Source organism: Mastomys coucha, unplaced genomic scaffold (genome assembly GCF_008632895.1).
Source record: "Mastomys coucha isolate ucsf_1 unplaced genomic scaffold, UCSF_Mcou_1 pScaffold22, whole genome shotgun sequence".
In the NCBI taxonomy this organism is placed as follows: domain Eukaryota; kingdom Metazoa; phylum Chordata; class Mammalia; order Rodentia; family Muridae; genus Mastomys; species Mastomys coucha.
In genome coordinates, this window is record NW_022196905.1 from 84906224 (window position 1) to 84922247 (window position 16024).

General features: G+C 41.7%; 1 protein-coding gene and 1 long non-coding RNA gene across 29 annotated transcripts in view; one reads left to right on the forward strand and one right to left on the reverse strand.

The window, feature by feature from the left end:
* The window catches only part of Ccdc158 (coiled-coil domain containing 158), a 69195-nt gene extending 56526 nt beyond the window's left edge, over nt 1–12669 (reverse strand). For 13 of the 28 annotated variants that reach the window (XM_031391042.1, XM_031391049.1, XM_031391039.1 and 10 more), the window contains exons 1-4: nt 12275–12383; nt 4656–4699; nt 3677–3762; nt 690–830 (exon numbers count right to left, since the gene is read on the reverse strand). In XM_031391042.1, the coding sequence (XP_031246902.1) occupies nt 690–728 (39 nt within the window). In that variant the 5' untranslated portion in view covers nt 729–830; nt 3677–3762; nt 4656–4699; nt 12275–12383. Of the gene's footprint in view, nt 1–689; nt 831–1558; nt 1629–3676; nt 3763–4655; nt 4700–7391; nt 7529–12274 lie in introns of all 28 variants that reach the window. The other 15 variants (XM_031391045.1, XM_031391041.1, XM_031391032.1 and 12 more) reach the window with 13 other exon arrangements.
* LOC116104505 lies at nt 12554–15829 on the forward strand. Its single transcript, XR_004123931.1, has 3 exons — nt 12554–13297; nt 13678–13752; nt 15596–15829. It is a non-coding gene; the product is annotated as an uncharacterized LOC116104505 (long non-coding RNA).
* Nucleotides 15830–16024: the final 195 nt, after the last annotated feature.

The following is a 16024-nucleotide window of genomic DNA, read 5'->3' on the forward strand; positions in this document are numbered from 1 at the left end:
TCTCACCAGTCCTGACTACAGAATCTTAACACTTGCTAAGAAGATGTGTGCCTAGGGATAAGAAGGGGCCAGAGGGCTTAGTAATTAAAGCACTTGTTGTTCTTGCAGAGGATCCAGGTTTGGTTCCCAGGACCCAAATGGTGGCTCACAACCATCTGTAACTCTAGATCCATTGGATATGATACCTTCTTCTGACCTCAGAGGGCACCAAACACACGTGGGGTGCACAAACACACCTGTAGGCAAAACACTTGTACAAGTAAAGCAAATCTTAAACAAACAAACAAAACTTTAGAGGCCAAGTTGTGCACTTAGGATCTTGTTAGGACACCAGGAGGTCAATGTTAATAAGAATGATGCTATACCTAAAGAGAGACAATCTGACGTGAGCTGAGTTTAACTAAGAAACACTGGAGGAATGAAGGTATGAGGGAATACAGTAGCATCAGCACAGAATGATTTTTAGATAAAAGATAATGGAAACATGCTAAAACCAGATATTCTCCGTTACAAAGCTAGGTAATCACTAACTCAAAACCAGAATTACAAACAGCACAGTAGACAGTCACTGAGCTCACATGGGCCCTGGGTATGGCTACCAGCCTTGCAGTTAACAACAGAGCTGATAGTTACCATGAAGGGTGTTTAATTTGTATCCCACCCTGTTTTGTCTTAGAAAAGGTACATACCGCCTTTGGATGTGATGCCACTTGATAAAAGATCTTCATTTTTTGATTCACAAGCTTTTGATTCCATGTTAACTATCTCCTACCTCTTCTTAGAGATCTTGAGATGTGAGTGCTTCCCTGTTAGGATCATTCAGTTCTTGTCTATGAAAGATAAAGCATTCACTCTTTATTATGATCTTATTGAAAAAGCTTATAGAGAAGCAGGGGCAGACTTCGTTAATGTTTTTGATACTTTCCTCTAGAAAAATAATTATGAATACAGAAATACCTTATTGTTACATAAAATTAATGTGCAAGTCAAATTTTATTGCAAAACTTGACTTTAAGACCAAAGCAGTTTTTGTTTTGTCTGGACAAGATAACCTAGACAAAACAAGGTATCCTTGGCTGGCTTAGAATTCACCATGTACACCAAGCTAGCCTTGAATCACAGAGATCTGCCTGCTCCTGCTTCACTCATGCTGGGATTACAAGTGTGCTCCACCATGCCCAGCCTTCAAAGGGTTACTAAAGAGAAACAAAAATTTAAAGGTTAATACTTTAGTTGTTATGATAATTAGTGATCTGACCGGGGGCAGTTATTCTTTCAATATCTTAGAAAATTGTGGTGCTAAATAATAGAAATTATCTCCCTAACAAAGACCTCAAATCAGCTAAGTAGATATCATTAATAAAAGCTGAAAAACATTTGATATTAAATAATATTTATAGTTTTATATTTGATTAAGAAGGTGCTTCTAAGTTTGGAAAATAATGATGGTAGCCTAATTCCAAATTTCTTATTTTTACTCAAACAAGCAAAAATATCAAGATGGAAATCAACAAAACTATATGTGTTCCACATTGTCAGTACTTGAAAGACAGAATACCTTCAAATATCTAGAAATAGAGGAGTTCTCCCTCCTGAGGCAGTTCCTACCATCCTGCTGTGAACCACTTCTGTGGAGAAATGGGAGAAGCAAATGGAAAGACTTAAAAAAGGTGCAGAGAGGTGAACCAAAACCAGCACAGATGACTACATTCTGAGACAGTGAAACAGTAGAAGCCAAAACACCGAGCCCACATGGGCCCTGAGTACGGCTACCAGCCTCAGAGCAGCAGTGTGAGGAGAATATTTCAAAAGAGGTAGCTCTCCCTGAAGACAACAGGCTAAAGGGAAGAGAGGATGGAAAAGGGGAAATTAAGAACCCAACAGCAACAAAACAGAAGACATTGGGCCTTCCCTCTACACCTCCCACCGTTCTCCCACCATTACCACAGAAGCTACATATTTAGAGGGCAGGTACAGCCCAGGGGCCCTGCTCCGAATGAAGAGAATGAACAAAAGCAGGCCATCTTCATACAGAATGCACACAAAGGTCAGATAATGTGTAAAGTCTTTTCAGCTGGTCAAATCTCCTCCAACAACAGAAGGGAAGCCAAAGAAACTCCAAAGTAAACATTCTCAAGCAAGTATATACACCCTCATAGTGACAAAATAATTTTAAAATAAAAAGTAAAGACAAGATACCATGGAAACAACAAATATAAGACACCTAGTAATTTCAGACACTACAGCAATGTAAGCAGCAGATGTCAGAATTTCAGCTAAAGAGCAGTTGGGACCCTAAGTTTGAGGAGACTACACTTACTACTCACAAAAGGCTATGCAAACTGGCCCACACAAACAATCCTCTGAGGGCTAGGAATATAGCAGAGCGGTGGTTTGCTTGCCCAGCATACAAAGGCCCTGCAGGGTTGGGGACACGCTCCATGCCTTCTACTGAACAGCACTTGTGCCAGAATGGAGATTGTTTCTGTGGGCTACACTAAAGCTCACAGATGTGGGCACAGGTCATACCCCCGACCCCCAAATCCTAAAGTATGGAAAAATTAGCTCAGTTGGTAGTGTGCCCACCTGGCAGATACAAAGTCCTGATTAAACCCAGTACCACACAGCCTCCCACCCCCAGAGTAAGGACAACAGCATAGGATTCGGGCATTATTACTTCACAGCAACCATTTCTTTACAAGGATGTTTGGTACCTCCATTTGGCATGGCTGCCAGTTATTTTGTTAATTTTAAAATAATGAAGTCTGTATAAAGCAATGCAAAACAACAACAAAAACCAAACCAGACCAACAGCTCCCTGCAATTGAGTCTGCACTAGTTCGGAATGACCATATTCTCATTTCTATCAGTGATTCCATGTTCCTTCACCTCATGACACTTGCATTAGAACTGAAATACTCTGATTTTAGGCACTGGTTTGTAAGATCATTGAGGATTTCTAGAATTGAAGGGTTTTTCTTCAGGAAACCATAAAATTGTTGAGCTCTGCACTTGGATAATTTGAGGATCATAACATGAACTTACAAGTCTTTTTTTTTTTTTTCAGAAATTTGTAGCATGGATGCCTTTATTTTTCATTTATTTATTTTTTGTGGAGCTGAGGAGCATAGTACACATAAGGTAAGCTCTCTGTCACTGTTACTGAGCTACATCCCTAGACCTACAAGGATCTACTTCAAATCTGAGTGAAATACAGAGGTGAGGTGTTGGCTTGTTCTGGGATTGCCCTAGTCAACAAACACTTCTGCATCATTTAAAATTATACATCTGTTTACACTGAAAAGAGTCTTAAAACTGACAAAGGCAGTCATGGTTGGAATGTTGTAGAAAAAGCCTTGGAAATCGAACCCCACATAGTAAGGCCTTTTGAAGACTGTGTGTAGGTTTTAGTAGAGCTGAGCTGAAGTGCTTAGAGAAACCTTCTGAGTACTTATTCCTCATCCTTGAACTCCAAAAGGCCATGGAGGATGTGCGACTCCTTTCCTAGAGTAAACAGTCTCCATCTCTTCTTTCCTCAGGACTCTTATTAAGGTGGACCCGACTGCAATAGAGCATCTCCAGGGCAAGATGATTTACAGTTAATTTTGGTTGGCTATGTTACTTAAAAGTAGGTCTATTCGGGTTCCCAGATTTATCAACTAGTGATTATACTTACAATGATGCATCATTCTATCTTCCATAGAAACTTAAGACTGGGGATTTCACAGGGTTGGTATACACTCCCCTAAAAGCAGACGGAAGCTATAAGGAGAATAATATTGAACAGCACTTACTGCCAGAGTGTTTATTTAATTAATTACAAACTGCATTTTATTCTCAATCCCACTCTTTTTCCCTGGTGGTTGTCATCAAGGAAGCATTACCTCTGTAATCTTGACAACATCTGACATCTCTAAGATTATGATATGGAGGTGGTGTGCATACTTCACAAGAGCAAAGGTTAACTGAAAGAACTCATGCATAAACCCTCCTATATAGGATCTGCTTCAAATATATGCATACAGTACTACCTAGTAGGGTAGTGATAACATGAATTAGAATGCATGTTTATAATTTGGGCTGTGTACAGCAACTTACTGCCCCATAATAAGTGACTTTACCTTTCTATTTATTCAGAAAGAAGATACAAGCTTTATATAAGTCCATGAACACACACAAAAGTAGAATTGACCTAGTTTAAATAAATATAAACACAGGGCTACTGTAATATAGTACAGAAGTTGGCTGTTTAGATCAAATGTCATCAGTACATCCCAGATGGCAGAAAGCTAACACTGAAGAGCACATAACCTAGAATGAGAAAGCTTCATTCTGTTGTATAACTTTTAGAGCACAGGTATAACTTCTAGCTCTGAGCTTCAATTTCCATCTACACCAAATGAGATGACGTCTGAGCTTTCAAACCTTTTCTAATCAGCCAAGGCTAGGAACTATTCTGGCCCTAGCTACCAAAACCTTTCTCAGGTCCATGAGATTCATCCATGAAAACAGAGCACCACTAAACACAGTCTGAAAGTCATAGATACAAAGCTCTTGTTGCTTTTATATTTAGATATTCCAGGTTAGCTGCTCATCGAGTTCAATGCTTCACATTTTCAAAACTGTTAACTGATAATTAGTAAAATAAGAGATACCTTTATTTCTGGATATTCTTATTTTCAGTTACTTCTATTAACACCTGAAAAATGAAATTTGCTTATTAATATATTTCATTGACTAAAATTTACTGTTCCCCAAAAGTTCAATTTGTAAATGTCTAACATTTAAGGTTTTGAAATACTTGTATGATACCAAGCTTATTTCTTTACTATTTGTGTGTGTTTGTGATAGCAGAGACATGTGTCATGTGTGTACCATGGCCTGCGTGTTGACGTCAGAGGACAACTTTCTGGAGTCAGCTCTCTCCTGTTATGTGAGTAGTAGGCTTTCTGCAACCCAAGGCCCAGTGTACATATCATGGCTTCTCTGCAGTGCTCAAGCTGAGGAGCTTGCTGAGATGACAATGGCCACTGGATGCCCTTGCCTGGGCAAAGCATTTGACTAGTACATCTCTAAAATTTCCAACATCCTATGATTCCCTTCAGAAAATTCACAAAAAGACACTTTTTATGGCTAATTTTGGTTACATGCAAACGCAAAGGAGGCCGGATCTGCTTCCAGTTAAGTTGTCTTGGATAAATTTTAATGCCTTTCATTGTGCTTATCATCTCTACATGTCTTTGCAGTTTCATTCCATCTATGTTATCTTAAGTTTGCTCTCCTCTGCCCACTAAACCTGCTCTTCAGAGTTCTTAGCTACTGATGCTATGGCCTCACTTCCTGAGTTAGACAAGATAGGAGCACCCTCCACTATTCTTCAACTATCTAAGGTAACACATACAACTCATCAGTGTATTCTGCTGAGTCTGTCTCTGTCACACAGTATAGAGTTCAATAAAGACCTATTAGATGTGGTAAGTCACTGGGCAAGAATCCTTGAACGATCTAACTTTAGTTCAATTGATTCTTCTTAATGCTCTCATGAACTCTCACCAGACCCACTATAAAATATGTTAAAAGGTATTCCTTGTTTCCCTTAAAAGCAATGTCCTTTTCCAATCTTGCTCCAACACTAGTGGGCAAAGCCCTTCACCATCTGGCCTAAGTTCCTCTTCCTCAGTCAGACACTGAACTCTAATGTAAGTCCCTCTTGCTATGCTCTAAGTATTGAGCTTTTTAATGTCTTCTAGTTGTATTGGTCTTTTCATTCTTCCTTTCTTCCCTAGCAACAACTTTTAGGCTTCAGTTTAAAGGGTACAGAGAAAGAGATTCAATAGCATGTTTGATCCCATGATCTTGAAAAATGATGTGCTAATAAGAGAAAGGAAATGCCTCTGAATAATTTAATTGCTCATCTTCTCATATCTAAACTGATAAGCTTCAGGTAAGTAATTCCTGTACTGTCTTGGAGTTTTATTGCTTCAAAGAGACACCATGACCAAGGAGACTCTTATAAAGGCACACATTTAAGTGGGACTGGCTTAGTTTCAGAGGTTTAGTCTATTATCATCATGGCAGGAAGCATGGCAACATGCAGGCAGACATGGTGCTGGAGAAGCCAAGAGTTCTACATCTTGATCTGAAAGCAGCCAGGAAGAGACTCTGATTCCACACTGGGAAGAGCTTGAGCATAGGAGGCCTCAAAGCCCACAGTTATGCACTTCCTCCAACAAGGCCACACCTCCTCCAACAAGGCCACACCTCCTCCAACAAGGCCACACCTCCTCCAATAAGGTCATACCTCTTTTTTTTGTTTGTTTGTTTTTGTTTTTTTTCGAGACAGGGTTTCTCTGTGTAGCCTTGGCTGTTGGTTTTTTCTAGACAGGGTTTCTCTGTGTAGCCTTGGCTGTCCTGGAACTCACTCTGTAGACCAGGCTGGCCTCGAACTCAGAAATCCACCTGCCTCTGCCTCCCAAGTGCTGGGATTAAAGGCGTGTGCCACCACAGCCCGGCAAGGTCACACCTCTTAATAGTACCACTCCCTATGGCCAAGAATTCAAACACATAATTCAAACACACATCTATGAGGGCCAAACCTATTCAACCCACCACATGCACATGAAACATTTTGCACAAAGCCTCACAGAGAGCAAGCATTTGATAACAATTATTGTTAATGGCATGTGGGTAGTTTACATAAAGTTTCTATTACTACCAGGATAGAGTTGTCTTAGATCAAGACCAACAGAGGTTCTGCCTTATAAACTTATAATGGGGAAAGAGAAACACTAATGAAAATAAAACAAAAGTATAATTTTCGGGCTGGCGAGATGGCTCAGCGGGGAACAGCACTGACTGCTCTTCTGAAGGTCCTGAGTTCGGATCCCAGCAATCACATGGTAGCTCACAACCACCCATAATGAGATCTGATGCCCTCTTCTGGTTTGTCTGAAGACAGCTACAGTGAATTAGGCTGGCGTGATTGGGGCAGAGCGATGGGGCCGGCAGAGGTCCCGGAGTTCAATTCCCAGCAGCCACACACATGATAGCTCATGGCCATCTGTACAGCTACAGTGTACTCACACATAAAATAAAAATGAAACTTTAAAAAAAGTGTAATTTTCAAATTTTTCAGTTAAAATAGATATGACTTTAGAGATTATCCTGGTAAAATGAAGAAACCAGTGCAGAACAGCAGCATATCATGAGATGGATTAGTTAGAGCCAGTCAGTGAAGAAAAGCCTTTCTGAGGTGGTACTTGATTTGAATGCTATTTCTTAAAATACCACATACAAAAGTGAAAAGATTAGTGAGGCTTCAGTGTGACTGTGGGACGAGAGGCCTGATCATGGACATTATGTGCACATATGCTTAAAGGACAGTATCTCACCGGTTCCATCTGGATACCCTGAGAAGTTGGTGACGCTGGCAGGGTTGAGGTACATGGGCTCCTTCAAGGGCTTTGGGACTTGCTGTAACTACTGTCATTGAAGGATTTGTAACCAGGGGCACATGCTCCTTCAGCAGCTGTGTGGAGAGTATTCAGAGTGGGTGTGAGGCCTGTTAGGAGGCACTTAGAGCAGTCCAGTCTAACTCTAAAGTAGATCAAAGCTCAAAAGGGGCCAGGACCAGTGCTGGGCTGGTCAGGGACCTGCTTTAAATGGGCCGGGTGGTGGTGGCGCACGCCTTTAATCCCAGCACTTGGGAGGCAGAGGCAGGCGGATTTCTGAGTTCGAGGCTAGCCTGGTCTACAGAGTGAGTTCTAGGACAGCCAGGGCTACACAGAGAAACCCTGTCTTGAAAAAAAAAAAAAAAAAAAAAAAAAAAAAACAAAAAACAAACAAACAAAAAAAAACGTGGAGGAGGACTCTTTCTTGGGTGATGAACATGTTCTAAAACTGAATGGTGTAGCTGACTACACAACTCTGTAATTTATTGAAAATTGCTGGGCTGTAAACTTACAATAGGTAAAAGTATATAATATATGAATTATACCTCAAAAGGCAGTTTTCAGGAGGACTAAAGAGAGGGAGTGGGAAATAGATGCCTGGGTCACAAAAGTGGATCAGTTAAACTTGAGCACTACTTTTTCCAGAACCCTGGAACAACAAAAACATCTTCATCCCTATTGCCTTCGTGTCAACCAGGTTGCTATACTCTTCCCATGGAAGCACTATAACCTTGGATACCCAGGAGTCTCCAACTTTTCTTTTCTTCTTTCTTTTTTTTTTTTTTTTTTTTTTTTTTTTTTTTTTTTTTTTTTTTGGTTTTTTCAAGACAGGGTTTGAAAAACCCTGTGCAGCCCTGGCTGTCCTGGAACTCACTCTGTAGACCAGACCAGGCTGGCCTCGAACTCAGAAATCCACCTGCCTCTGCCTCCCAACCACTGGGATTAAAGGCGTGCACTACCACCGCCCAGCCAACTTTTCTTTAATAGACACCTGATAGAAATCTAATAATGGCTAAGAAGTATATCTATATTAATTTTTAACATTTCTTTTTTTTATATTTTTGATAATTTCAAATGTGAGTACTACATTTAAGTGCTTTCCAGCGCTCCCTCTCCCTGCCTACAACTTCTCCTATTTTCCCCCAACTCCTCTCAAATTCATGACATCTTCTCTAAATATCATTGCAGATACAAATACACACATATACATACACACATGTACATAGAACCTACTGAGTCCACTTGGTGTTGCTTGTATATGCATGTGTTTTGGCTGACCATTTGGGATTGGAAAACCTCTCAGGGGCCTTGTCCCTGGAGACAATGATTCTTCCTCTCCAAACAGCTATTAATTGCCTGTAGCTCTTCATTTAGGGATGGGGCCTTGTGAAATTTCTCTCATTCATATTGGCATGCCAACCAGTGTTGTCATTGTGTAGGTCTCGTTTAGAAAACCATATATTTGAGATTTTATGGATACAGCTTCTCTATCATATATAGAGGACACAATCTTATAACAGATTCCTGGTCCTCTGGTTATTTCCATCTTTCCATGCCCTCTTCATGGATATTCCCTGAGCCTTAATTAAGTGCAGAGGTTGTACTGTAGGTGTGTCAAGTGGGGATGGACACCTCAGTCAGTTGTTCTCTGCATTTCAACCATCTATGGCTTTTTGTAATGGTCTGAGCTGCAGAAAGCAGCTTTTTTGATGAAAGGTGAGAGCTACTTTTTTTTTTTTTTTTTACTTTGTTTGGTTTGGTTTGGTTTTTCGAGACAGGGTTTCTTTGTGTAGCCCTGGATGTTCTGGAACTCACTCTGTAGACCAGGCTGGCCTCGAACTCAGAAATCTGCCTGCCTCTGCCTCCCAAGTGCTGGGATTAAAGGCGTGCGCTACACTTATCTGAGTGTGAGGATAAGCATCTAGAACACAGAAAACATACTGGGTTAGGAAAGTGGTAGGTTCTCCCTCAGGTCCACAACCTCGCCAATCATAGGGAGCTGAGTAGGTTTTACAGTAACAGCTATGAATTCCCTTGTGTTGAATGGGCCTTAAATCCAATTAGACAATCGTTGGTCAAGACACTATTAGGTTACCTTGCCATGCTTGTCACTGTTGTGATGTGTCACTTTCTCCTTTGCTCTCTTTAGCAAATGAACAGTGATGTATCAATTGAAAAATAGAAGCCTTGGACTGGAGAGATGGTTCAGCGGTTAAGAACACTGACTGCTCTTCCAAAGGTTCTGAGTTCAAATCCCAGCAACCACATCTGTAAAGAGATCTGATGCTCTCTTCTGGGGTGTCTGAAGACAGCTACAGCAAGTGGGGCCGGAGTGAGTGGGGCAGAGTGAGAGCTGGAGAATTGGCTCAGTGGTTGAGAGCACTGACTGCTCTCCTGGAGGTCCTGAGTCCAAATCCCAGCAACCACACGGTGGCTCACAACCATTTGTAATGAGATCAGATGCCTTCTTCTGGTGTGTCTGAAAACAGCTACAGTGTACTTACATATAATAAATAAATAAACCTTTAAAAAAGAAAAATAGAAGCCTTAAAATTGGCTTAAATAGCAGATTACCTCCCAATTGTACACCACCATCTTCTACCTTATAGAACTCCCTATTCGCTCTCTTAAGATTTATAGAATTTGCTGGGTTGTGATGGCACACACCTTCAATCCCAGTACTTGGGAGGCAGAGGCAGGTAGATTTCTGAGTTTGAGGCCAGCCTGGTCTACAGAGTGAGTTCCAGGACAGGCAAAGCTACTCAGAGAAACCCTGTCTTGAAAAATAAGCAAACAAACAAAATTATAGAATTCAAGAAAATATAGCGACTCTGGTACTATACCCACTGCTTATAGTTTTAAAGTGTTCATTCATGCAGGGGTCTGTATAACTTAGGTGCACTGCTCTGTATATTCAGTGTCCATACAGATTGTAACAAATTGCCACAAACATAGCAGCCAGAGACAACAAATATTTTTTCCTTTGTGGTTCTGGAGATGATAGTTCAGTATCAGTCTCCAAGAGCTTGAAAGGAAGATATGGACAGGTTCCACATCTCCTCAAATCCATTTTGTATCTATGTTGATCACCACCATTCCTAGATTTAGCTACATTACTCTAGTCTCTGCCTCTGTAGTCTTACCTCCTTCCCCACCTCCTTCTGCTTCTCTATGATCCTGTGAGTTTACATTGAGAGCAAACAGATAGCTCACAATTCCTCCCTTTCGAGATGTTGGCTTTGAGGCTAGAGAGATGGTTCCATAGTTAAGAGCACTAATGAGTGCTCATGCAGAGGGCCTGAGTTGGGTTCCCCATATCCACATGATAGTATATATACCACCATCAGTAACTACAGTTCCAGGGAACCTGATGTCCTTTTCTGACCTCTGTGAGAATCAGACACTAACATGGCATACATACATACATGTAGGCAAAGCACTCATACACAAAAATAAATCTAAAATTTAAAAACAAATCCTTGATTTAAATCACATATGCAAAAACTTTTTCTCAAAACATTTGCATGCTCCAGAGATTAAGAGCTAATTTTTTAGGTGGCCATTATTCATTCTGCTTATTATGCCATAAAGTTAACACTATGCACTTTGGAGACAGCTTGTTTTTTTTTTTTTTTTTTTAAAGCCAGGGTCTCTCTACATAGCCCTAGCTGGCCTGGAGCTCTCTATGTAGACCTCACAGAGATCTGCCTGCCTCTGCCTCCTGAGTATGTACCACCACACCAGCTTTAGATTCTAGAGTTTTAAAGTAGATCACTCTAATAGAGAATAGCATAACCCCCAAAACTAAAACAGCAAGCAAAGGCCTGTATATACATCAAATAAATCTTTAACCAATACATTTTGAGGGTAAATAGCACTGTGCCATGAAATCTATTTTACATTCAACTAAAATCAATAGGTAACTGTATTAAAATTTAAAAATATGGAACTGGAATGATGGCTAAGCCTGATGAGAACTCACTGCCCTTGTAGCAAGTGGGTCCAGTGTTCAGGTCCCAGCACCTACATGGCTGCTCAAAACCTTCTGTAACTCCAGCTCCAGGGGATCCCACAACCCCTTCTAGCCACAAGGTGCACTTACACACAGGCAAGCAAAACACTAAATTAACATAAAATAAAAATACATCTTTGAAAAAATAATAAATGTGGAACAGAGGTGGGCATTTCAGATCTTTGCCTCAGCTTTCCCACTCCCGTAGACTGTAGGTATACACACATTAGCAGTCCTGTCTAACTCACCCTCTGGGAAGGTTTAAAACTCTGGATCTTTTTTCTTATGTAGTTATCAGTCAAAACACACAGAGGAACAGCCCACATCCCTTGTCTTCTGCATTCCCATGACCTTAAAGCCGACTTGACACTTAATAGGAACAATACCTAGGACAGCTCGAGTAGGGACTTCTGTTGTGGGAAAGGAGGCTGTTGTCTAGGACCTGAAGTGGATTATCAAGAAGCTCCAGTCACACAGCGTTAAACAGTCTCGTGTGGGACAAAATACTAGTGACAGCCCCAGACCCCACTGTCTGTCCCCACGGTTTCCCAGGACCCAGGCTGGAACAGAAGTGAGCAGGGAGCAGTCCTGTTGGACCCTAGGCATTCTGCAACTGACGCTGCAGACATAAAGACCCACTTTTCCCGCCACTGTCCCTGGAGAACTCTCCTAAAACAGCTAAACAAAGCTATGGGGCAGCTACCACGTGTGAACACAAGGCCATGGAGAGTTCCAGAAGGAATAGGAGTTGATCCAGGTCCGTAGGAGAACGACCCTGCCCTGTACCCCGAGGCGCACTCCGTCCCCATACCTACTAACAACACCTAGTCCTAAGAGACCGACCGCATGTCCGCGGGGGCCGCGGCCGCACCTGCGCGACCCCGCTGGCTCCCACTGCGCCCGAGACCGCGGACCGCGCGGCTGCCTTACCGCGGCACCCGACCGGCCACCTCGGGGCCTCGAGCTCCCCGCTGCTGCGGAGCGCTAGCTCAGGCTGACGGTTGGCGGCGAGGAACCTAGGGGGGAAAGGGGCGGGGTGTGAGGGAAGGGCGGGGCGTAAGGAGGGCGGGGCGTGAGGAGGAGGGCGGGACCGGAGAGAGGAGCGGGAAGGCTGAGGCAGCAGAAGAGGAGCGTGGCATGAGAGAGAGAACGCGGGCCATGAGTGGGCCGGCGCACTCCCACGCCCCAGACTGCTACGTGCTTCCCCGCCCCTACGCCGTCGCCAAGGCAACCAGGCAGACCCAGCAAGCCATTTTTCCTCCCTTCACTACTGCCCTGCTACCCGGCTCCTAGCCTTTCTCCTGTCCTCACAGAGGCCCCACCAAAATCCTCCCAGCTACCAAATGGCACAAATCCTCTCTGTTACCTGCGCACTGAGGGAGGGGCAAGCTGCTCCCCGACTCCCCTGCCTGTTCAGCTAACAGAATAACTTGCATTTTGCAGCCCGCCTGTACTTAGTCTGTGCTTAGCCTGTCTTTAGCCTGTGCTTTTAAGTTGCACCTCCGTCCAGACTGTTTTTTCAGGTTCAGACGTGTTCTCAGGGCAGCTGACCTTTCTGCCTTCCTCTGCTGTGCTTCAGTTACTCTGTCGTTAACCCTTAACGTGAAATTTATCATCCTGAGATTGTGCACGCAGACTCCTGCGTGCTATTTAAATTAGCTTTCCAGTGAAAGAGTTCCAAAGGGGCGGAAGATGAGATATACAACCTGTAGCGTTTGTTGTTTTGAAGACAGAGACTATCCACGTAGCCCAGACTGGCCACAAACTTGGAATCCTTCTGCCTGTGTATAGATCAACTTTTGCTTTGTGATGTTGAATTCTGTTAACTATCAAGGTTAAGTAGTACAACAACAAATATACAGTGTGTAAATTGACTATAAATATCAAACACTTTGTAATGCAGTTACAAATTTTAACAGTTTATGAAGTACCATTAAAGACTTTTATCTACCGTTTACGGCCTCAGAGACATCTAGTATTATAGCGTCAAGTACAGGAAATTAAGCCATAAACATTAAGCAGAATGTTAAATGGCTAGCCTCTGTGACTAGACTGAAAACATTCTAATTAGTTTCTTTTAAATCTTTTTATTTCTATCAAAACATAAATGTGTTCTTATGTCACGAAAACATTTTGATTGCTTAATATGTGACTTTTATAGTTGTCTCATTTTGAGTTTGTACCCTGAATAAAATTTTTTCCTCTCTTGATCAGGCTATGTGACATAGGAAGACTCAGCCTAAATGTGGGTCCCAGCCCAATTGGGAGTGGAAGGGAAACCTTCTGAAGGTGAGTTTGTAGTTGTCTCTACCGTCCTTTGTTACCATCAGAACTCAGTTTCTACAGCCTTCCCATGTGGACTGAAGACCAGGGCTCTGCTCAGGCACCCAGCCTCATGCACTAAATAGCTACTGGTTTGTCTTCAGAGGGATACAGACCTTACTGTGAAAGTCCAGCTAATAAAGCCTCGCCTAAATATGCATTCACTCTATGGGTTCTGTTCCTCTAGAGAACATTAACCTAATACAGTAAAGGTGCAAGTAGAGCTCAGAGGTCAGTGTGGGTGTCTTCCTCGGAGAGAGCTCTCCCTCTGTCTTTTTACATAGTTTCTGGGATCAAACACAGGTAGTCAAGCTTGCCAGGCAAGTAAGTCCCATTCCCATTTGAGCTATACTGCAGGTCCCACCTTAGTTCTTGAGATAGGGTCTCTTACTGAGCCTGGAGCTCACCAATTGCCTAGACTGACCCACCAGCAAGACCCACAGAGCTTTCTGTCTCTGTCTCCCCAATCGTTTAAATATGTGGGTGCTGAGGATCCAAACTCCAATCTTCATACTTGCATGGCAAGAATTGAATAAAAATAATACCTCCTTGTTTTTTAGAACAAAGAGCTTAAAGACGAAGGAAGAATTCCTTAAGCAGCCATTCATTATTGCACAGATGTTGATAGGTACCATGGTTAAGTGATGAATGATGAATTGTCATATCATGTAGATCTTTTTGTTTGTTTGTTTTCAAATATTTAAATGTCTTGTGTGGGTGTCTTTCCTGTATATATGTCTTTGCACCAAAAAGGTAAAAGAAGGTGTTGTGTTCCCTGGGACTGGAGTCACAGGCAGATATGAATTGTCATATGGGTGCTGGGATTCCAATCCCATTTCATTACAAGAACAGCCAGTGCTCTTAAACCACTGAGTCATCTCTCCAGCCTTGCTACTCTGCATTTATCTTTTTTTTTTTTTGAGACAGGATTTCTCTGTGTAGTATTTATCTTTTATTCCTGTGGTTCTAGGAATCATACTCCAATCATAAATGCTAGGAAAATGCTACAAAACACACACCCACATATGATATCTCATAATCCCATGGTTGTTTTATGTGCATTTAATGAAACACAGTTGCTTAGAACAGTATTTTAAATATATATCCCACACACTCCATATATATCCCATACATAATACATATATATATATATATGTATATAGTACACATATGTACATAGTACATATATAGTATGCATATGTATATGTGTACTATATATGTGTGTATATATACACACATATATATGTACATGGTTAAATATATATCCCACACACCCCATATATATCCCACACATAATACATATACATATATATACACACATATATATAGGTACATGGTATATACACAACATCCTTTTTTACCTTCTTGGTGCAAAGACATATATGCAGGAAAGACACCCACACAAGACATTTAAATATTTGAAAACAAACAAAAAGATCTACATGATATGATATATGTACATATATATGTGTGTATATATACGTATATACTATATACATATATGTATATATATCACAACTCCAACAATGCTATCTTTTAAAAGCATGTTAAAATATACATAAAATGATCATGTTAACCTTTTGAAAATTACACGGATTTGTTTGGTTGTGTGGAGCACATATGGAGGTTAGAGGGCACCTTGCAGGCCATGGCTCCTGCCTTCCACCATGTGTGTCCCAGATACTGAAGCCAGTCAGTCAGATTTGACTACAAGTACCTTTCACCCATTATGCTGTCTCCCTGGCCCATGGCCCCATTCTTGGCATTTCTATTAGAAGTGGCATTGGCTCATTCACTCTTTTTTTTTAAGCACATAGCTGTATGCAGTCATCATGACCTGCCCCCTCGGAAGCTTTGTTCTCCCCCAGTTGAAGCTTGGTGCTTATGATACACCGGTTTCTTCTCCAACCCCGGCAGCCATTGGTGCTTATTATACATCATTTTCTCCAACCCCAGCAACCATCATTCTAGTTTCTCTGTCTATGGCCTTGTCTGCCGTAGGCACTGCTCATAAATATAAATAAATAGAGCTTTTAAAAAAAGGTTTATGTTATTCATACGAGAGTTTTTCTTGCATGAACGTATGTGTGCTATATACATGTCTGGTGCCTTTTGGGGCCAGAAAACGGAATTGAATCCCCTCAAACTGGAATTGCAGGTGGTTATGAGCCACCATATGAGTGCTGGGAACTGAGCTTGGGTCCTCTGGAAAAGCAGTAAATACTCTTTTTTTTTTTTT